At 43.0% G+C, this 24,502-nt stretch overlaps 1 protein-coding gene across 2 annotated transcripts in view; it reads right to left on the reverse strand.

Annotated features, from left to right (window-relative positions):
- UTRN (utrophin) overlaps positions 1-24,502 on the reverse strand; it is a 4,744,936-nt gene that overhangs the window by 3,621,586 nt on the left and 1,098,848 nt on the right. For both annotated transcript variants that reach the window (XM_044069601.1, XM_044069592.1), the window contains exon 8: positions 20,809-20,924. In XM_044069601.1, the coding sequence (XP_043925536.1) occupies positions 20,809-20,924 (116 nt within the window). The remainder of the gene's footprint in view (positions 1-20,808; positions 20,925-24,502) is intronic.

The raw sequence follows: 24,502 nt of genomic DNA on the forward strand, positions 1-24,502 counted from the left end.
CTTCTCGTCTTGGCAGTTGCAGCTATATTTTTGGACCCCTCACCAGCTACTAATGTCTTCAGGTTGTCCCACCATCAGGTCAGAAACAATTACTCCTGCTCTGAACTTCTTGGAATTCTGTTAACGCTCAAGTAAGTATCCCCCACAATGTTCGATGCATACAAAATATGCACACACAAATATTAACATATTTCAGTCAGGAACCTCTCACATTGTGGGGAAAAAAAACATCAAATAACCGTATAGCTAGCTATACATGCTGTAGTACTTTTTCCACTAGATGAAACATTTTTATCCAGAGATTGCTAATGTTCAGCACCAAGGATCACTAATTATGACCCGGCATGCTCCCTCATGGACAGACATCAGATAAGAAGGGTAAAGAGTTTACTTGTTAACCAAGTAATTCCACTGACTAATGCATGGCTGTTTGTTTTTCCCGGCCATGACTCTGACAAAGTGGCAACAGACATATTTCACTAACATTACATTTGGTAAAACAGCCTAGAACAGAAAAGCAAAGTCATCACATTTCTTTTGCAGTAATCATGAAGCATGTAGCATATAACTACTTCCTTAAAAACAGACAGCAACTCTAACTAAAACGAATATGCAGATACAGTGCTTTATAATTACATGAGTTTCCTAAAATGAATCTGCTTTCCTCTTGTTCATTTTTTGTCGTCTCTTTAGGATTACCTGCTTGGAAGCACAAACACAGGCCTGATTAGACCTTGTGAGGAGTACCAGTCAATTCCATTAACTAACTCACAGCAGTCCTTCAGGTGGGCATGGTATGGAACCCTCAGGACAAAGTAGTTTTCAGTCCCTCTCCCACTTTCACTTAGTGTGCTTGTTTTACCGTGAAGCTATCTGTACACAGAAAGTTAAGAATATGTCCTAACAGGTTAGAGACTGCCTTCCTTATCAGGCATTGATATCAGGGTACAGGCAAAGACAAAGGGATATAAGAGTCCTAAGTGAAAGATCTGCCCTGGTAGGGTTTTTAGTCAAATCTAGAACAGTAGCTCCTGTTAAGGGGGGGGGGGGCAATTGCATGACAACTGTAAGACTCAGAGGGGGTTAGAAGAGACTGGAAAAGCAGTTTACAAGGGAACAATGGGAAGACGTGTATAGCTCCAAAGTATGCAACAAAGTCCATAAGGTTTCAGATTTTTCCTTGCAAGTGTTTGCATAGTAAACATCAAAAACATTTTCCACAAATTCATAGCAAATGCAGGATTGCAGGTCTGATGGGGAAGAGACACAACTGGGAACATGTTCTTTGGGAATGTTATGAGTTGGCAGATTAAAAAAAAAATCCCTACAGAGTACTCTGCCAGAAATATTGGGGGAGCAAATGTATCTAACTAAGGAAATGATTCTTTTGAGCTGACACGTTTTGAATTGGCAGCACGTGGAATCTGAATTATCTAGATGTAACTAAGGCCTTATTTAGGTTTAATATGGTCACCTGTCAAAGCAATTACCAGAAAATGAATATCAAAATCTAAACTAAGTGTATTTGAAGTACCAAATATTGTGTGAGAGAGTGACAGATACAAGAAAGTACAGTTGTGTACACTTACCATAAATGTAGATGTTAGAGTGTATTCACTGTTGCAGTCATCACACTTGGGTTATCTGCCTGCAGGTAAGCCCTCAGTCGGCCCGAATACCAGAGTCTTGGGATTTCTGCATCTGATACTGTCACCTCTTCCATGATGTCAAGACGTCTGGGGTATAAAACATGCAGCTGACACCATTACATCAGTTTTTCTTGCCCCAGATGTCAGGAGCCCCCAAAATAGGAAGCAATTACATGGTGTGGAACACCTCCAGTAAAAATTAAATACCATGGCCATAAGATATAGCCAAAAAGAGGATAGATAGAAATTCTAGAAAAGTCAGGGTCTGGAGGGAGGGTAACCGGGACTGCAACAGTGAATACACTCGAACATCTACATTTATGGTAAGTGTACACACCTGTACTATGTTCTTCGTGTTTCACTGTTACAGTCATCACACTTGGGTTGATTCCCAAAGCTGAGTAAGGGTGGAGGCAGTCAAGAAGAATTAGGGCTGGCTAGCAGGCCTTGTAAGACTGCTGAGTCAAATCCAGATCTGGATTTAGAAAGGTCCGGTAAGTGGTAATGCTTGGTGAAGGTGTGTACAGAACACCAGGTTGCAGATTCCAGGATGTCCCTGGTAGGGACTCCCCTGAGAAATGCTGTAGATGTTGAGGTAGCCTTGGTGGAATGAGTTCCGATCCCCTGTGGGGTAGGTTTTCCCATGGTGTTTATAGCAGAAAAAGGATGCAGAGTACTATCCATTTGGAAATGGTTTGCTTTGAAATGGCCTTGCCCTCTGCCCCGTAGCAAAGCTGACTAGCAGCTGGTCAGACTTTCTGAAAGGCTTAGTCCTGTCAAGGTAGAACTTGAGCTGTCTGTGCACTTCCAAGGAGTGCAGGATCCTCTCCCCTTCATTCAGAGGATTAAGAAAAAAGGTTGGTAAATGGATGGATTGGTTTAAAGCCCCACTGGATACCACCTTTGGCATAAATGATGGGTTAGTCCTGATGGAGACACTGTCAGCCTGGAAAATGAGGAAGGGGTCCACAGCCATTAGTGCCTGTAGCTCAGACACTCTTCTTGCTGAAGTGATGGCTGGAAGTAAGGCTGTTTTTCCAAAGAGGAATTTTAACTCTGCTGTAGCAGCAGGTTCGAAAGGGGGAAGCATGAGCTTCACTAGTACAAAGTTAAGGTCCCAGGCAGGGGTGGGAGCTCTCCTTGGGGGGTCTTAAATAGTTAGCTCCTCTCAGGAACTGTAGGATCACAGGGTGAGAAAAGAGAGGTGGCTCCGTATTGTAATGAGCTGAGAAGGCCGAGGTCTGAATCTTAAATGATGAAAAGGAAGAGCCTTTGTGGAGCAGCTCTGCTAGGTAATCTAGAATTAGTGGTAAGGGGGGCACGGCAGTGTCCTTTCCTAGGGACTGGCTCCAAGAACAGCATCTTTTCCATTTTTCTGAATAGGATTTCCTAGTACTAGGCCTTCTGGACCCAAGGATTACCTCCAGCCCATTTGCTGAGGGTTGCTGGTGGTGTGTTCAGGGAATAAGCCAGGCTGCAAGGTTCATAGTTTGCAGTTGAGGATGCAGAATCTGTCTCTCCTGCTGGGACAGCAGGGAGGGGGTCTAATGTAGATACCAGGGTGGCACTGCTGTCAGACTGCGCCGGAGTGGGTACCAGTGCTGGTGTGGCCAGTCTGGTGCAATATGGATTGTCCTTGGTCTATCCTGCTTGATCTTGAGTAGTACTTTTGAGAGGAGGAGCAGAGGGGGAAGGGCATAAATTGAGAGGTCTTCCCATGCAAAGGATAGGGCATCCACTCGCCAAGCTTGGCTGTGGGGATTTTGGGTGCAAAATTTGCTCAACTGATGGTTTGGGGGGGGGGGGCAAAGTGGTCCAGCTCTGGTGTCCCCCAACTGTTGACTGGAAGTTTGAATGAGTTGGGTTCCAGTTTCCACTCATGTGGGTCCAGTAAATTTCTGCTCAAGTCGCCTGCCAGTGAATTTGTTTACCTGGAAGGAATTGAACTTGCAGGTGCACTTGATTGCTCAAGGCTGTGTCCCGGCCATGGCTAATCTGCAAAGTGGGTAGGAATGAGTTCCTCCCTGCTTGTTTATGTATCACATAAATGTGGTGGTGTTTGTCTTTATCAAGAGCTGTCCTGGAAGGATAAGGTATTTGAAGGCTGTCAGAGCATTCTGTACAGCTAACATTTCTTTTTGATTGATGTGCAGGTGAATTTGTCCTGGGCTCCATTTGGCTTGAATGTATTAGCCTGCCATGTGAGCCCCCGATGCATAGACTGATGCGCCTATTGTCAGGTTTTGGGTGGCAAGGGGTTGAGTGAAAAGGAAGTCCCTTGCTGTGGTTGCAAGCCTATGCCCACCAAAAGAACTCTGCCCTTAGAGAAGGAATGATAGGAATCCGTGTTTCCAAGTCCTGAGATTGTTGACACCAGAGACTTTGTAAGCACCATTGAAGTGCCCTCATATGCAATCTTGTATATGGAATTAGTAGAATGCATGAGGCCATGAACTCTAGGGCTTGCAGTATTTTTCTTTGCAGATAGCTGGGTCTTGGTGGCCATTAGTTTGAAGTAGTTTGTCAAATGAACCTGATTTTCTGGATTGAGGAATTCTATCTGGGAAGTTGTGTTCAAGCTAGCTCCCAGGAATACAATCTGTTGGCTGGGCACCGGATGTGATTTATTTTCGTAGATGGTGTACCCCAGAGAAGTTGGAAGTCTGTTAACAAATGCCAGGTGCTGAAGTAGCAATTCCTGACAGTCTGCCTGAATCAAGCAAAAGTCCAAGTATGGGTAAATTTGAATATTTCTCTGCCTGCAGTATGCAATGGTCGGAGGCAGGCACTTTGTGAATACCCGGGGCGCAGTAGATAAGCCAAAGGGAAGTGCAGAGAACTGATAAGAGCATAGAGCATGCCCTGAAACGTAGATTTTTCCTGCAAGATTCCCTTATGGGGATGTGCATGTAAGCTTCTTTTAAGTCTAGGTTGACTCGCCAGGAGTCCTTGGCTAGCATAGGAAGCAACTGTTGTGGTGTAAAGCCTTTTGAATTTTTGGGAGGTGTTGAGAATGGACAGATCCAGGACAGGGCACCATGAACTCTCTTCTGGGCACCAGGAACAGTCTGGAATAGAAACCCTGTCCCCTTTCTTCTATTGGAACAGGTTGAATAGCCCTGATACTGAGAAGAGAAAGTACTTGCTTTTGAGCCTCTGCCCACTGGTTTGAAGTAAGGTCTGCCACCCCACTTGGGGATGACAGGGAGTGGAAGAAGAATCCGTATCCCTGGGATACAATGCTTAGGACTCATTGGTCCTGGGTAATGGACATCCCATTTTTTTAGCATGCAGGGGGGGTTTTCCTCCTAGGGGTGCAAGTATTTGGGCATGGCTGGAAAGAATGCTAGACAAGTCATTGTTAACATTTTCCATAAGGGGGTGGCTTACCACTCCCTGTTTTTGAGGTGGGAGCACTCCATAGCTTAGATCTCTGCATAACCTGAGACTGTAGTCTTGGTGGTCTACTGCCCCTGGGCTTGGATTGAGGAGGCCCGAGAGGGTCTGGAAAGGACCAATTTTTTGAAGGCCAATACCTATTGAATCTAGGTGGTTGTACCTGTAAGAAATGTTTAACAGTTTGCATAGATTTAGCTTTTTCCTCCATCTTTTTAAGAACAACTTCTGCTTTTGTGCCAAACAAACGCTCCTGGTTTAACGGAGCATCTAGTAATTTTGCTTCAACATGGTCTGGCAAGATTTGTTCCTTCAGCCACGCATGCCTTCTCAGTACAGAGTTAATGACAGCAGCCCTGCAAGATGCTTCTAAGGCATGAAAGCCACACTGCAAAGTATGTTTACTATCTTGGTTTGTAGAATGCCTCAACTCTTGCGAATTAGGTTGGCAACTCATAAGAAAAGCTCAAATGATATCAGAATATGTATTGATCCACGAGATTTGAACAAAGCACTAAAAAGACCATCATCCAATGTGCACAGTCGAAGACGTCACAGCCTTGATGCCAAATGCCACTTTTGTTTCTGTCCTGGATGCTAAGAGTTCATTTTGTCAAATTCAGCTTGACAAAAAATTCTCGTTGCTCACTACATTCGGTACTCCAATTGGCAGATACAGATTTTTGAGAATACCATTCAGGATAAATTCTGCAAGTGAAGTCTTTCAAGTGTGATGCAGCAAATTATTTCCGGGTAACCTTGTGCTTATTACAGTAGATGACATACTAGTAGGAGGTCATGATGAAGCAGAACATGACAGAAACCTCAGAAAAGTTCTAGAAAGGGCATGTCCAGTGAATCTTAAGCTCAATGCACAGAAATGCAAATTCAAGCTACAAGAAGTTCCTTACGTTGGTCACTTATTCACGGGTACAGGCCTACAACCAAACCCTTCAAAACAAACAGTTATTGTTGAGATGCCAGCTCCAGACAATGTTCAAGCCCTGCAACATTTCCTTGGCATGGTCAACTACCTAGGTAAGTTTATTCCAGACTTGATCCAGCTTTCAGAACTACTCAGACAGCTGACAAAGATGTATCCTGGTCTAGGTTAGAGCAACAAAAAGTGCATTTTGATGGCATAAAACAGAATTGCTAGTTCATCTGCTCTCAAATATTATAATGTTCACAAACCAGTTACACTTCCTGTGATGCTTTGAAATTTGGACTTGGTGCAGTCATTCTACAAGAGGATCAACCTGTTGCCTACTCATTGAAAACTCTTACCCAAACTGAGATGCAGTATGCCCAGATCGAGAAAGCTTTTGGCAATTACGTTTGCATCTTCTAAGTTCCATGACTGTTTATGGTAGACCTATCCAGATCGAAACAGACTACCAACCATTAGTCACAATCCTGAGAATGCCAATGCATTCTGCTCCAGCCAGACTGCAAGATCGAGATTAACTTACTTGCTAACCTAGCATCTAGTACTGTCATTACTAAGATGAAGCATCATTTTGCTGTTCATGGAAGTCTGCACAAAGTTATTTCTGACAATGGCACACTCTTTACAAGCCAACAGTTCAAAAGATTTGCAGAAGAATGGGACTTTACTCATGTCGCAAGAAGCTCGGAGTACCCACAGTCAAATGGTTTGGCAGAACGCGCAGTGCAAAGCAGTTACCGGAGATGTCTGAGACAATAGTGATGTTTTCTTGAATCTCAGAAATGTTGCTTGTGATAAACATCTTGGTTCACCTGCTCAGAGACTTCTGTCAAGACAAACCAGAACCACATTACCAATCAGTAGTCAATTGTTGGTTCCATAAGTCAAGAACAGATCAGTGAAAGCCAATCTGTTGAAGAAACACCTACTACAGAAGTTCTACTACGATAAGACCAGTAAAACACTTAATCCATTATGAAAGGGAGAAGTGGTAAGGATACATATGGCCAGAGGTTATGATCACATTGGTGTCATGAAGAATACTGATCCAGAGCAAAGATCATGCATTATACAATCAGAAGGAGCAACATTTAGGCAGAATTGGAAACATTTGAGACAGCTATCTGAGCCTATACCACAGCAAATAGAGACAGTATCTCAGAGAGAGTTGCCCGGTGTTCCAATTACAGAGGAAGTTCCAGAGAACCATCCTGTTCCTATGATGAATCCAGATGTTCCTGATACAGACTGTCCCTGTTGCTAAATCTATTCCCAACTGTTATCTTACAAAATATGGTCGAATCTCTAAACCCTGTAGCAGACATGAAGCAACTTGGACATGAACATTGTGTTTTGTTTCTAATGTATACAGTAATGCATGCCTGACTCTAATATTGTTTTTCAAAGGGCAATCCTTAAGAGGGAGGATGTAGATCAATATGTGGGTATATATCTTTCAGAAACTATCCAAGGGCTTGCACTAGAGTATAAACACAGAGAACGTGAGAGCCTGACTGCCATTTTGTAGTTAGCTGTTGTGAACATGTATATATGTAAACTCGGTTAGTTTGTTTATATTTAATGATGCTGCTATCCATCCTGATATGTTTGTATGTATTAAAGCATCTGAAAGAAACACCAAGCCTTCTTGTTACACATATTAGAGACGAACAAGCAACATACAGTACAGCAAAAGGGTTTTGAGGCGATCCACACAGGACATTGTTTTTATGCCCTGTATTCTTTTTGTAAGGAACCTTTACAGAAATTCCAGCTGCTGACTGTCTGGTCAGGTACATACCAAATGGGGCATTACACTCAATGATGAGTCAGATGAGGCCAAAGTATAGCAGTATGACGACTTCCTTGGGCCTAGATGCCATGCCCTTACAAGCTGAGCAACACAGAAGGATTTCCATACTACTTTGGGCACATACTGGTTTTAAGGCCAGGCTGTTGTCTATATGCGTTTCTAGATCCCCGACTAGTGGGTCAACTCTTAGGGGTGTTTTATCAATGATGTAGTTTCATGGAGTGGCCAACTTTGAAAAAGGTACTATAATGCATTTGACACTGAATTTTAAGTTACTGTTTTGGCACCAGTCATTTATCTGCGTTAGACTCTCTTGTAAAATATTAGTGTCTTGAGGAGATTCTATCACTGCTCCCAGTTTGTAATTATCTGCAAACTTGGTCAGCAAGAAGCCTTTGACTTTGGCCTTGACTTCTGAAGTACATGACAAAGAGGAGCAGGCCCAACACAGAACTCTGAGGGACTCCACTGATGACCAGCCTCTCCTCTTTGTGGGTGTGGTCTCACAAATCCAACTTCCTGGGTCCTATGTCTCACAAATCCTAACTTCCTGGGTCCTATCTCGAGAGATTAAAATTGCTTAACTGCTCCCAATGTTCAAAGGAGAAAATCTGAAATTACTGTACAGCAAGAATGCCCATTATGATAAAACAGTCCGCAAACTATCCTTAATGTCAGAGAAGTTGGACTGAACTATAGCTTTCAGGCAAGGTCCTAATCCACCACAGCAAAGGCCTTTGTGATACCCAAGAATGTGCCGCAGAAATCATGTTAAAAGTCTTTAGAAGCTAAATGTGTGTACTGTAATCAAGGTCAGTCTGCACTACAGCCTAAACACAATGCAATGTTGGCACCAGGCAGCAGTCTGTGTACTTTACATTTATCCATGTGGTAACCTAACAGCCTTGAAAACCTAGGCCAAGGATAACATGATACACTAAGATGCATATCACTTTATACTAACAAAACATACCTACAGTCATATGCAAATGCTAAAATTTTCAATCTATCACAAGTATTACAGCCTGGCCTTTAATATCGACTCTCCCCTTTCTCAACATGGCTTAAGAGTACATTGAGAAAAGACTAACTTAATATGGGCAAATGGAGGCTAAGGAAATTAAACCCTGAGCTACAGGAAGCAGTTTAACAACTCAGTCAATCTTCTGCACTGATTGGTAAAGATGGTTTTGATAGTAACCATTTAAAATATTGGCAGTCTCACTGTCACGTCCAGAGATGTGGAAACAGCATGGAAGAAAATCCAGACTTAAATGTACTAAAATCAAGATTGCCATTTCTTGGAGTTTTTTCTTTTTTCCATGACATAGCAGTCTCTGGGTTGTTACAGAAGTTCAGGGGAGTTTGCCCCCATGCAAAAATCAAGTGTAAAGGGAAACAATGTTTGATATTCATTCCTCTCATACATTTTCAGTCTTTTTTTTTTTTTGACGTTTCATGACTCTGCAATCAAGTCTCAAGATTTCAATAGGGAGACTGTTTTGAGTCATCAACCTTTGTATCACAAACATCCAGCATGCTTCTGCTACACCACTCTGCTCCCCAAAAGTCTACCAGAAGTAGAGTTTAAACACACAAGTATATTCTTTCATTGGATTTAATTCCAGCACCTTAACCACATGGCCATCCTGCTCTAAAGATTCTTCTTATGTAGCAGAAGATAGTTTCAATCCATGAACCTCGAGGTTCTATGCTCAGCATATTTCTGATGTGCTCCCCCACTTTTTTGCACCAAATACAAGCAAGACGACAAGGACTGCCGGGGTTGGTTTCCAGACTTTCTGCTGGAGGATGTTGCTACTTTTTTTTTTTTCATGAAAAATGTTATACATATAAGTTGCATCTGGCTGTATGGCACAGAGGAATAAAGCCCTGACTGTGACACACGTGATCAGGATCATTTAGCAACCCAGATGTTGGAGAAGTGTAGAAGGGGTGGGAGAAAGAACAGCTAATGGTAGCTCACCCATTTCAGGGAGGCATTCCTGTACATCCCCCTGAAGAAGCAATGTGGGTCAGACCACAGATGCATGCTCCTGGTTGGAAGGTGGCATATGAGTAAACCTGCCACGGGACAGTACCTCAAATCTCAGGCATAACGTGTGTCCACATATGTAAGGAGCCTACACAGCAGGAAGCTTTGTACTGATCCTGACAGGTAACAATAAGGTGGACTAAAAGCAAAATAACATCTGAATCCTTGTAGGATGATGGCTAATGATGCCAGACTCATCTCTCTTATGCTCTGTGTCCTTAAGATGACAGAAAGTTTTGGGGAATACAAATGAGTTAATGGGAGAAATGGGACCATGACAGCTGCAGAGTGATGGGGGGCCCAAAGAGAGAATTACAAATGCATAGTTATAAATTAGAATACTTTAGCACAAAAAAATACACGTTCATTAACAAACCACTCTGCTGTAAGCATGTAATAAATGTAGAGTGCATGTTGTGAGAACTGCGGTGGTGGTGCTGCGGTAGCGTTGTCGCCTCACAGTTAGACGTTGCCCGTTCGATTCTCAGTTAAAGCGTCTACTGTGTGACATGCGTGAATGGGCGTTCGCTGAAGGTTGTGCGTTAGGCCCGGCAAGCCAGCATGTAAAACTCTACTGCCAATCATTAGCGGACCGGAGTTCCGCTGTGGCGACCCCTAACCGGGAAAAAGCCGAAAGACACACACATCAAGTCTGCAACTGTTGTCAACTAATGATCACAGGCAGCACCTAAATGCTTTATCCCAACCAAAAGTCCTCTTAAATTATATACGTCATACTCCCAGTTACTCCCCCTCTCGCTTTAGGGGTAATATACAAGTATCAACCATGGAATGGGCAAGACCAATCTAACACCAAATGGCATAGGTTAAACCACCAAAAGGGAAACTGGCTAGGCTTAAAATGACCCACAAGGACAGCTAACCTACTACTTGCCTCTGATCCTATAACTATGAACTACACAGGGGGAAAAATAAAACACTCAAAGTAAAAGAATGCACAAACATTCTGCCATATGTCGTCTATCATTAGTGAAAGCCTGTTGCCATAAATCAGACTGACTGTGCTTTTGTGAAAGACAAAGTCAATATTGGTACTACAGACAGTTATGTGACAAATTTTGCACTACATCTTACAGTGTACATTGTGTGCAAGACAGAAATGAGCACTGGAAAAGTACAAATGACAACAGAGGGGCACTCACCTAGTACATAATGTTTAACTGATGTAAGCATCCAGCTTAACCCACCAGCTTTGGACTAACTAATGGCACTGTACTTGAACATTCATTACATTTTAAATAGTTCAGAACTTGGATCACCCAGTTTGTTTACTGGCTATCTTCAGTTAGGATTGAGAATAAGGTTAATATCTGCTATAAACTCTTATCCGATTTGTGTGTTGTAAATGGTAAGCTTTGCTGTTACTGTAGAACTGCCTTTTTGTAGAAGTACAGGTGCATACTATGTGAGCAGCAGTGCTGATGGACTGCAGCAGGGAATATCCTTTCATTTCTGGCAGGTGACATTTAAGGAATGTGTGGATATGCAGTAGCAGAGCAATGGAAGGAGAGAGGAGTATTACAGCTGCCTAAATGAGGCATCAAACAGTAGGAACTTATATGCACCACTCACTGAGGAAGTGTGGACTGGAAAAGGAAACCACAATACATCAAGTCAGTTTACCTACGATGATTAAAAAAATTGTTTATTACATTTCATATTATTTAATCTTTTTTTTTTTTTTTCAGGTAGCAACACAGAATGAAGCGATCCACAGTATGGCTTTTCAACTGTTCCCCATTACAGTGACAGTCTTGGCATACAGTTTACTTAAGCTTTACTTTAATAGGTACAACAGTATACCAAAATTGCGGATTAATTTCCGTGGAAACATTGGTTTTGTGTTTTCTGTCCAGCGAAGTCATCAACATTAAAATATCACTGTTTTATGTTTCTTCCTGGCAAGACAGAGGAGGCTATAAAAACAATTACTGATTCAACCAAAGTCTCACATTATTCTGTACTTTTAGCCTCTGAGATCTGTTATGGTTTGTTACCTCTACATCTGCTTATTTCTGTTAACTTTCAATAACAACATCTTAAAAATGAATCCAAGGTTACAAAATGCTCTAAAATGTGCCACAGGGCTTCTTGAAGCCTAGTGGCTCCCAGACCCTCAGCAGCATTAAGTTACTTCCCACAGACCATTTCAAGGAATAGTGCTTCATCTCTTATACGCCAATATTCTCTTATTTTTAACATATTTTTAAAAAACGTGATGTAGGTACATAATAGTTAAGGAAAACTAAACTTTTAGTTATGTACTCACCATAACTTCAGATGTTTGGGATCCATCTCGCCTACATTCTGACTGATGGGTTCGGAGCCGATCCCTCGGCTCCGACTCGGCACGCTTATGCCAAAGAGCGAAGTCTCTTATTGGTTGAGCTTACTATATCCCAGGATGCACCACTACCAGTCCCCCAGATCTAGTTTGTCCGCATACATGCACACATGCCAGCACTGCTTATATAACATCGTCAGAAGAAAACAAGATAAAAACAGTAGAACTCAAAACCGTTCAATCTCTTCTGATCTCCAAGGCAGGGGGAAGGAGGGTGGGTATTAGGAATGTAGGCGAGATGGATCCCAAACATCTGAAGTTATGGTGAGTACATAACTAAAAGATGTTATGTGATCCTATCTCGCCTACATTCTGACTGATGGGACAGCGTCCCTAGCACCTGAATCCTGGGTGGCTCACTGGAAAACACTCCTGAGTACCGTGGAACCAAATGATGCTCGCCCTTTAGATGCCACATCCAATTTATAGTGGGAAATGAAAGTGTGCGGATTGGACCAAGTAGCCGCAGCACAAATCTCAGAAATAGCAAGCTTGGAATGAAAAGCTATAGAAGTAGCCATAGCTCTGGTAGAGTGAGCTTTGATAGATGTTGTAAGTTGCTTATTCGAAGAATAAGCCTGAGTTATACAATCTCTAATCCATTTGGAGATAGTAGCTTTTGTGATGGTTTTACCCAATTTATTGTCTGAGAAGGACACAAACAACTGGTCTGATTTACTTAATTTGTTGAGTCCTGTCTAGATAGAAGCGCAATTGCCTGTGAACATCCAATTTATGGAAAGTGTATTCTGCTTCATTGGAGAATTTTGGAAAGAAAACTGGTAGCTCTAGAGATTGTTGGAGACAGAGATTAGAGCAGACCTTTGGGACAAAAGATGGATTAGGCCTAAGTGATACTCTATCCTTGTGAAAAATCAAGTACGGTGGTTTGATAGATAGGGCTTGAAGCTCTGAAACCCTTCTTGCAGAGGTAATTGCCACTAAGAAGGCAGTTTTCCAAGACAGATATTTTAACTCACATGTAGCAGCCGGTTCGAAAGGGGAAGATGTTAAGGCACGAAGCACCAAATCAAGATCCCACGGAGGCGCAGGATGAAAAACTGGGGGTCTTAACAGCCTCGCACCTTTAATGAAAGTTTTGCATAATCTGTTGCTCATTAACGGTGGATCCATGAATTCGTGAAATTTAGAGATAGCTGCAAGTTGGACTTTAATAGTAGAGACTGAAGATCCTTGATTAAACAAGGATGTTAAAAATTTTAAAACCTCTGGAATCGGGCAGTGATAGGGTCTAAGCCCCTGAGTTGAGCCCAGATAGCAAACCTCTTCCACTTACTGAGGTACAATTTCTTAGTGGTGGGTTTGTGGGCCGAAGATAAAATGTGAATAACTTCCGGGTCTAAGGTGTGACTTCTGACTAAAGTCGGAAGTGGAGGAACCAAGCTGTCAACTTCAACGTGCGAAGGGACTGGTGTTGTCGTCCCGACTGATGAATTAGCAGATCCGGGGTTATATCCAAAACCCAAGGATCGTCCACCGCATGTTTCTTCAGGTAGGGGAACCATACCTGGCGAGGCCAGTACGGAGCAATTAGTATCATTGTGGACCCCAATTGAGAAGCTTTCTGAATGACTTTGGGGAGAAGTGGAACCGGAGGAAAGGCATAAAGTAGCCCTGTTGGCCAAGGTTGTGTTAGAGCATCCATCGCTGCCTCCCCCTGATGTGGAGTCAAGGAGAAGAACCTTTTGCACTTTGTGTTTTGTGGTGTTGCAAACAGGTCGCAGCACGGCGTCCCCCATCTTCTGAAAACCTGAGCTGCTACTGTTTCGCTCAGGGACCACTCGTGAGGAGAGAGAATTGTCCTGCTTAATCTGTCTGCCAATATATTGGATTTCCTGAATGTGGGTCGCTACCAAGAAGCGGTTGGTAGCTACAGCCCATTCCCACACCCTCATGGCCTCTCTGCAAAGGGGGTAAGATCTGGTCCCTCCTTGTTTGTTTAGATACCAGACCACCGACATGTTGTCTGTGTGGATAGCGATAATGCCTTGAGGGAGAAACTTGTGGAGAGCTTGTAGGGACAGAAGTACAGCCCTCATCTCCAACACATTGATGTGGAGAAAGGTTTCGTCTGGAAGCCAGGAACCCTGAACTAACCTGCCCAGACAATGCCCCCCCCACCCTGTCTGGGAGGCATCCGTCGTCAGGGTGGCCACCGGAGGGGGGATAACAAAAGGTCTTCCCCGATTCAGATTGGACGGGTGAAGCCACCAGCGGAGGTCCCGTTTGCACGTTTCTGTAATCATAATGGGGTGATTGAGAGGAAGATTCTGAAAGGACCATTGAGTCGATAATAGCCACTGAAGAATCCTCATGTGCAATCTTGCCAGAGGAACTAGTAGAACCGTGGCAGACATTGAACCTAAAAGTTGTAGGACCATCCTGGCTGGGGCTTTGGATCTTGAAAGCAGGGCTTGAACTTGGCCTTGTAAAGTTTGGATCCTTTCGGTAGGAAGAAAAACGCGCATCAATTTTGAGTCTATCTCTGCTCCTATGAACCTTATGCGCTGAGAGGGCAGCAAGACAGACTTTGACCAATTGAATGTAATTCCCAGGGTAGCACCCAGGGAAAAGGTGGCTTTGAGGTTGTCCATTAGTAGATGACTGGTGGTGGCAGTCAGGAGCCAGTCGTCCAGATAGGGAAACACTTGGAATCCAAGACTCCTCAGGTGAGCAGTTACTACTGCCAAACACTTGGTGAACACCCTGGGGGCTGTGGTGAGACCAAAGGGCAGAGCACAAAATTGGAAATGACTGTCTCCCAGGCTGAAGCGCAGATACTTCCTGGACGCCCGATGTATCAGTATGTGATAATAGGCATCCTTGAGATCTATGGAGCACATCCAAACATCCTTCTCCAATAATGGGAGAATGGATTGTAACGTGACCATTCGGAATTTGGATTTCGTGACGGATAGGTTTAGTGTGCTGAGATCCAATATTGGTCTCAGGTCCCCTGTCTTTTTTGGCACTAAAAAGAACCTTGAGTAATTTCCGGATCCGATCTGGTCTGTGGGGACCGGTTGGATGACTCCCTTTTCTAGCAGCTTTAACGCTTCTGCGGCTGCAATTTCCCTTTGACTGGGTGGTGGGTCCAGGATTTTTTTGGACGGTGGGGGTGAGTGTGTGAAGGGAATGGTGTAACCTCCGGCAATAATCCGAAGCACCCATCTGTCCTGAGTGATTGACTCCCAGGCTTTTAGGTGCTTTGCAAAACGGCACCCGACTGGCTCCGGAGCAGCACAGCCGGGCAATCCCTCATGAAGTGTGGGAGGCTGAAGAGCCATGAAAGGACTCGCGGTCTCCAGAATTGCGGGCCCTCTGCCGCCTCTGGGACGGCGTCTCCCAGAAAAATTTCCCCGTCCTCTGCCTCTGGAAGGGGAATCTTCCTGCTGTTGATGGAAAAACTTACGTGATTTGCGGAACCACATCTTCCCTCCTCCTTTAGCCTTGGGATAAGGCCGAAAGGGAGTGGAATAACGTGCACCTACGGCAGATAAAGTTTTTCCTTCTTGCTCACAGCGGGTAAGAGTGTCTTTAACCTTAGGTCCAAATAGAGAGGACCCATCAAAGGGAGCGTCGCGAAGGAAGACTTGAAGGCCTCCGCAAAATGACACAACGGAGCCAGGCTTGTCTCCGTGAGAGCCACGCCTGTGCCTGCCGCTCTACCCGCCCTTCGGCCGCATATGAAATGAGCCTCATGGACGAGTTAGAAATTGAAGCCAGGATAGCCAACTGAGAGCTAACCGACTGGGCTAGCTGCTCAGGTAGGTTACCTGAGAGGGAATCTGACAGCTCCTTGACCAGATCCCTCTGAAGCCTGGTAAAATGTGCCAAATAATTCAGGGACCTAAAAGTACAGGCCGCAGTAGTCAGGGCACGCTTCCTGCATCGTCCATGCTCCTGGACTCCTTATTAGGAGGATGGACGGACGTTGAAGCCTCTGCCACGTCCTGTTGTGTAGCAGATGCCACCACCATGGCATCTACAGCCACGCCTTTGGTCAGGAACTCCTTCTCGGGTGGGGCAGACAAAAATTTGTTAGGACGAGAAGGGACTGGTTCCACGGTATCTGGATGTTCCCACGCCCGACAAACTAAATCCAGGAGCTCGTCAAGGGCGGAGACACCCAGGAGGCGGAGGGCTGAGCCCCAAAGGCCTTGAGAAGCACTGACTCATCAGCAGAGGGGGTTTGGATATCCAGCCGCCTCGTTGTTTGAGGATCTCTAAAATGTCTGCAAATGAGACATCATCCGAGGACGACTGGGACCCCTCCGCATCATCAAGATCAGTGTCCGATGTAATAGACTCGGGGGAGTCCACGTGCTTCCTCTTGCACGATCTCTTCCTTGGGGGCTCCTCTGAAGACAACTCTGAAGAACCCTCAGGAGGAGGGGAACCCCCAGTGGGGGTAACCTCAGGCCCAGGGGCTCCGCTGCCTAAGGACAGGGGAACTGCCAAAGACCCAGTCTCCACGCCCAGGGAAGGTGCCGGTAAAGCCGGAGAGATGGCCGAAGAAGACTTGGCCAAGGCACTCCTCATAGCTCTGAAAGCCGGACCCCCAGAATCCTGGGAGTGTCCGGTCCCCGGAGCCATGACAGCAGACGGAAGTCCCGCAGCCGAAGCACCGAGAGGGAGGCTCGGAACCGACAGCATGGGTCCCGAAACATCACCCCCGGGTCCAGCCGAAGAAGTCAGTGTACCAAACTCGAACCCGAAGGCCGGGGTTGGAGTAAGGGTCGGAGCCGACCCGAAAATCTCTACCGGCTCCGACAGCACCTGCTCCGACGGAGCCGAAGCGGTCGGAGGAGGAATGGCAATGACATGGGCATGGGCTGTCGGCTCCGAAGCCAACTGGGTCGGAGCCGAAACAAATTTTTGAAAGACTGGGGACTGGAACAGTCTTTGGAGCACCCTATGTCCGAATCTGACATCCTCGATGACCTAGAGGATACTGAACGGGTTCGAGATGGCCTCTCCAATGGCCCCAAAGGGCTAGGGGACCGGCTCCGAGGCGACTCGATGACTATCGGCGCCGAAGGAATACCCAAACTAGCTTCCATTGGTGCCGAGGAGGGCTTCGGCGCCGAGGAGGAAGTGTCTGAGCGGACAACCTTCATCGGCTCCGAAACCAGTGGAGCCGATGAAGATGACCCGCCTCTCGATGCCCCAGCCATCGGCTCCGAAGCCAGAGGAGTCGAGACTGGTGGCATCGAGGCAGACCGTTCCGACCTCGGCTCCGAAGTCCTTGGAGCCGAAGGAGAGGCCTGCCTATGTCTTTTGGCGGTCGGATCCGACGGACTGGTCGGAGCCGACGCCCTTTTCTTTTTAGCAGGAGAGGGAGAGGATGCTAAAGCTTCTTCAAAGGAGGGCTTTATAATGCCTTTTAATATGAGCTTATTTTTCCTCTCTTGGAGGACCCTCGAGGAAAAAGCGTGACACACGCTGCAGGACTCCTGCAAATGTTTTGCACCTAAACAATAAACACAGAGAGAGTGATCATCTGTGATAGACATTTTAAAGTTGCACTTGGTGCACTTTTTAAAGCCTGAAGGCCTAGGAACTTGAGACATTCTGGTGAATTAAAGCCAAAACACAGTACAAACACTGTAATTAGAGACAAATTTCTCTGCTTCTTCCTTCTTTTAAAAGAAAGAGAAACTATCAGCAATAGAAGGATCCGAAATCCCTAAACAGAAAGAAGTCACCTAACAACCAACAAAAAAGACCGGGAAAGGCCTTTCCACACAAGAGGTACTCCTAGTCAACACTCACAACACAATAATTTACTAAGTAAATTTCTCCAAATGCACTCTAAACACAAGAATAGCTGTTAAAACAGCTTTTTGTTGAAGAATAAAGAGATTCCTGACAGAAAGTTAGTGAAAATAATCACTACTTAGCTCAACCAGCTCGAGACCACGTCTTCACTTGTTAGCGGCAAACGAGATCTGGGGGACTGGTAGTGGTGCATCCTGGGATATAGTAAGCTCAACCAATAAGAGACTTCGCTCTTTGGCATAAGCGTGCCGAGTCGGAGCCGAGGGATCGGCTCCGAACCCATCAGTCAGAATGTAGGCGAGATAGGATCACATAACATCAATATTTCCTTTATTATTTTCACACAGAACAAACCTTTAAAAAATCTTCATTTACTCCAGCATTACATAAATTGATCAGTTCCTGCCTTCCCTTAAATTTCACACCTGAACATTATTCTGCATGCATCGTTCCTACAAATTCAATTTCTATGTAATTTGCTTTTTCCCTTTTTAAAGCTCTCATCCTCCATTTCTTTTATCTCCTTTACAGTAGTCAATACTTCAGTTACAGATGGTATAAACTGCTTTCCATTTTCTTGTAAATACGTTTTTGGCAAATAGCATTAAGCTTGTTAAGGCTTTACTATGTCTGGGCAGTTCACATCTATATCTGAGTGCAAAGGGATCATTACCTTAGTTAGAATAATTTGCTCCCCTGAACTTAGTAAGGTCCTACTATGTCTGGGCAATTCACATCCTATATTCCAGCTCAAATGAATCTGACAAAGTACTCTGTAGGGAATTTTTTTTTTTTTAGCATGTTCCCAATTACCTCTCTCTTCCCCATCACATCTCAAGCATTTGCTATCTACCAGAGAAAAAAAATTATCTTGACATCTGACTTAGGGTATAAAAATACATATGCAAACACATCCAAGCAAAAGTCTTGAGCTTTCTTGACTTTAGTTGACACTTGTGAGCAATACAAATGTCTTCTCATTGCTCCTTTGAATGTCGTCTTGGCATTCTCTCCATCCAGTCTTTTCTAACCTCCTCTGACTGATTCGTATTATCACACAAAGCTTTATATGCCCTAATTATTCCTTTTTTAATAGCAATGTCTGTTCTACACACAAGCAAAACCTCTTCCGAAGCTAATGTCTCATCTGGAGCATTTCTCCCCGGGCCTCCGCTGAAAATTGGCTTTGTTCCAAGTCAGACTTTCCCCAATTAATAAATGTTAAATTAATAAAATAAACTAGCAATCTCTTGTACCTTTCTCTTTGGCTTTCCCTGATAGGAAAGGCAGTGCTTTACCTTGATCCTAGACGCAGGAGATAAAGACAAAAAAAAAAAAAAAAAAAAGGAATTACTGCCCTTGCCCACAGGTTAAATACAAGCACTGAAACCAAAGACAAGCAGCTGGAGATACCTGGATCAGAAGGATGTGCCATCACCTGAATACATAGGGTTCCTGAGAGTAACAGCAGCAGATGCTTCAGTCAAAGCAAATGCCAGAGGTATGGATTGCAAAAGCACCTCACTGGACAACACTCTCAAGCCTGGGAAGACTTTAGACATCTATGCAAATGAAGCTTCTCAAAATGAGTTTTCTTTTTTTTCCTTTTTCCCTTTTGCCATTGTTATCAGTAGCAGATATGGCCTTTTTAGGCAAAGCATGCAACTTTCTCTGGTTAAGGAAGCCCCACAGAGATTTGCTCTCCGTTTTATTGTCTTCTGGATAAACCTTGGGAAATGAAGACAATTTGCAACTTCAAACAAAAAAAAAAATACATGGATGATTTGCTTTAAAAGAGACCCTCATCGTTATGAAATACTGTCAAAGGTTTTTGTACCTCAACACCTGAAGATACTCTTTTATTAAGTGAAGGCTATCAGGAAGAGTCCTTCATTTAAAAAAAAAAAAAAAAAAACACACACTTCAAGCTGACTGAACCACTTGGATCAAAAAAGTGGCAGGGGTCATCTTTTCTGTTACAAATTTCAAACCCCAGACAGGAAGACTGGGTCTTCTCAGGTGTCTGACTTGGAGGGCAACTCTGACAAACGCTTTCACAGTGGGATTAATCTTGACAAGTGTCTACAGGAAAACAGCATTAAATAGCAAGCAGATGCCCTCTGATAAAGCAAAAGGTCAGACATTTAGAAAAAATACTAAAAGGCACGGAAGAATTAATGTAACATTTTCTAACGAAATTCCCCTTTCACCATCTCAGTAGGTCATAATCAAAACTGAGCCAACCAATCAAACCAATAGCTCCTGTACTGCAAACCGTTGTCAACAACATGAGGAGTTACTCTGCCTACAGAACACAAACACAATGCAGTACTCCAAAAGGGCACAATCACAAACTTTTAAAAAGGAAAGGCAATTGCCTGCATTGTTTATTATTATATTTAACTACTTGAAAACACAGTACTCATCCAATCTTCCCCAACAGCAGCTGCTCAAAATCTAGCAACCTTAATCCCCTTGTCCCCTTGACCCTTCATTCTCCTATGAGTAAGCTGCAGTGAATAAGCCTCTGGAGTCCTACCAGTTACCTAGGTCCACTTAAATCAGTCCTTTAGTCGAGGAAATCCACCACCTTAGACAATTTTCTGTCATTCCTAAACATTTTCAGCCTACTAGTAACCAAACATCTCAGTCAGCAAGAGGATGGAATGACCCCCCACCCCCAGTTCAGACTATACACCATGGCATCTAAGATCTCAGCACAGAAAGGCTGTACAGCATCCAGTGACATGTATATATGACATATGGCACTTGACTTACCTTCTGGATCTAGAAGTTTTTCTATCCCTAGGTGGGTTTTGGCTATACTGAAAGCATGTTCCAGTCTTTCAATTGGTGACATCCTTGCAACGCTATCCCAGCTGAACAGGCCTGGTCTAAAAGATAAAATAAATCACATGAGAACACAAAAAAAAGACAGACTGCTAAATAATGTTCCATCACAACAGCACAAGGCCTAAGAAGTATATGCATGGTCATAACCATCTTTCTCTTATCCCATCATAGTTATCTGTTCTTGTCATTATCAGCTAGCAGGAAATATAATCCTTCTATGTCATAAACACATTCCTTAAAGCAGAGAGTTGTGTTTATATCTATCTAGCTATGCTTTTTTTTCCATTGTTCACAGCAATCCCTTCTAACTACCCTGGGAACCTGCCATGTATGGTTGTTGACTTTTTTGTCTGAGAAAAATCTACCAGCTTATTTATGCATCCATGACTGCGCACAAAGTACAGATATTCTGGAAACACACACTGCCAAACATATAACATGCATCATGACAGGGAAGTCCTGCATTTTAATTTACTAGGAACAGACTAAATTAATTTCATGCCATGAAACATTCTCCTGAATTCTGATTGAACAGATATGCAGACTGTCAAGTGAGAAAGGCACCAACATTTCACATTCTTTCAGAAGAACAATGAAATTCCAAGGTGTAGCAAACAGCCCCTTCAACAGCTATGCCAAGACATGTCAGTTCACAAGAACGTAAATAATCAATAGCTCATGACAGAGCAAATTTTAGTCAAATGGACATTAAGCAGAACAAAATTAAACTGCATACCATGAATTTTCTGAATCGGTCTCAGTTTTCCTTACCCCTTTCAAATGAAAAAAAAATGTACAGTTGTGTAACCTAATTCTGGAAGGTTAAGACATTTCTCATCAGTTACATGGATGAACTGCATTTAATTGCTGAGGGAGGGTGGGGATTAACCAGGAAAAAAATGCTGACTTGTTTTTCTGCCTTGTTGCCTGCTATCAGCCCACCCATGACACAAATGGCCCATTCCTTCCCCATGTGTGAAGGACTAAGGTAGCCCATCATCCAGGGGATCATCAGAGTTTTCTATGGAACATTTAAGGCCCACTTTAGGGGCACATGCCTCCACGCATGTCTGATACTTTGGAGAATCTGCACTTCTTGGTTACCTCTCATTTCCAGAGCCTACACTCCATTTAACTCAACAGGCTCCACTGGATGTCTGTCAGTCCTACAGCCAACCAAAATGTCATTCCTCACTGCATGATGGGCTAGATGGCACTGCCCACTTAGTACCACTCTCCCCTGCCATAATCTAATCAATTCTAGGTTACTAGGGTTGCAGCCAAGCCTTTATCTCGCTGTGTCACACAGCCAGTCACAGAAAAAATGCAGATCTGCATTCATCTGCAAGGCAACAAAATTGCTACCCTATTCTTATTTTATCACTCAATCTTTTAGCACACAAGGACATCAGCTTTTGTAAAATGGGCAGATGCTCTGTCGATTCTACTTCACTTCATGATCACATATGTCAGATTTCTGAAAACCTATGTATGTTGAGTTCCAACTTTGGTTTAAAATGAAGCTGTAACAACACAACTTCCCAAGACCCAGAAAGTTTCTGTCACATGGAAGAGAAGTCTTGTTTAGTTAATCAGGAAAAAAAAAATCAAATTCCTACTTACATCTTTAAGACTATTTAAATCAAGTATACGATAAAGAAACACTTAATTCCACAAAATGTTTCTGCAGTATAGGAGCCATAATTTAGGCTAGGTGAGTACTCTGAATGCCAGGCTGAACCAACGCAGTGACAATGCCCTGAGGTATGTGCATCAATCTACTCATGAACTGTGGCAATAAAGAACTGAAGATAGCAAGGACAGATGTCCTTGTTATACCTCAAATATACCAGCATCCAGGTGGTATAGCTTCTGCCTGGCCTAGAAGGCAGCATGGGAAAAGCTCAAATTGTCATGTCAGACATCATCCTTCAGTGACAAAAGTCCCAAATGTAAAGACTACTGCAACAGTAACCTATATGAAGGCAGTACAGTTGTGTACACTTACCATAAATGTAGATGTTCGAGTGTATTCATTGTTGCAGTCATCACATTTGGGTTATCTGCCTGCAGGTAGCCCTCAGCCCGCCTGAATACCAGAGTCTTCAGATTTCTGCGTCGGATGCTGTCGCTTCTTCCATGACATCAGGTCGTCAGGGGTATAAAACATGCAGCCGATGCCATTATATCAGTTTTGATGGAGGTACACCAGAACACACTGCTCGTACACCAGGATAAGATAATTGTGTTTAATAAATCCACACGAATAAAAAGTACAGGTTAAGCGCTTTCAACTGTGATACACAGTCTTCCTCAGAACAATGTATTGAAACATAATGATCCATTTTATATCCTTCTAAATAGAATAATTGGATAATATGATGCCATAACTACCTTAGGAGACCGCCAAAATTTTTTAAAGGCATATTAATCTAATATGCAATGTATGTGCTTGTTGATACTACATTTTACAAAATAAAGATAGTCAAAGTACTTGACATGTACATGAGAAATGTACTCTAAAAATATGTAATGAAAAAAATATATAGTGATACAAATGTCATACAAATAAAAAACATGTCCTACTGATTAAAAAATACATGTGTGTGAATTGTAAATAAAAAGCATTGACCTACAAGATAAATACATTAAAAGTCTAAAGGGAAACTGTGAAACAAAGGGCGTGGTATATGTGGCCCTTTGCAAACTATGCAACGCCCATTACATAGGAAAAACCGAGAGGCAGCTGAAGAAACGGCTGTACGAACATCAGTACAGGATACAAAAGTGCGACAACAAAAATGCCTTATATAGGCACATTTTAGAAAAAGGTAGTGATCATAGTTTCCATTTTTGTATTATAGATCAGGTGTATATTTCCCCCTATGGAGGAAATTGGAAAATGGAATTGGCACTTAAAGAAAGTAGATGGCAGATATTGACTGATTCAACCCGGAAACCGGGTTTGAATGATTTCATTAGCATTAAACCTTTTTTAATGTGTTCGTGACTATTATCTGCCCTCTCTTTTAGGATGCACAGACATTATATTGTACACATATTATGTTTTATGTTATTGTATGCAATTACATTCAATTGCATTTCTTTTACATCTGCATTGGATGTGTAGTATTTTTTAAGCATTGTATTTTTTAAGTATTGTCCTTATTATCTATCAATTGTATGGTATTTTGAATGAAGTCATATGATTTGGCTTTGACACTGAAATATTTATCTTGTAGGTCAATGCTTTTTATTTACAATTCACACACATGTATTTTTTAATCAGTAGGACATGTTTTTTATTTGTATGACATTTGTATCACTATATATTTTTTTCATTACATATTTTTAGAGTACATTTCTCATGTACATGTCAAGTACTTTGACTATCTTTATTTTGTAAAATGTAGTATCAACAAGCACATAGATTGCATATTAGATTAATATGCCTTTAAAAAATTTTGGCGGTCTCCTAAGGTAGTTATGGCATCATATTATCCAATTATTCTATTTAGAAGGATATAAAATGGATCATTATGTTTCAATACATTGTTCTGAGGAAGACTGTGTATCACAGTTGAAAGCGCTTAACCTGTACTTTTTATTCGTGTGGATT

The sequence above is a fragment of the Protopterus annectens genome, chromosome 1.part0 (genome assembly GCF_019279795.1).
Source record: "Protopterus annectens isolate FY-2018-M chromosome 1.part0, PAN1.0, whole genome shotgun sequence".
In the NCBI taxonomy this organism is placed as follows: domain Eukaryota; kingdom Metazoa; phylum Chordata; order Ceratodontiformes; family Protopteridae; genus Protopterus; species Protopterus annectens.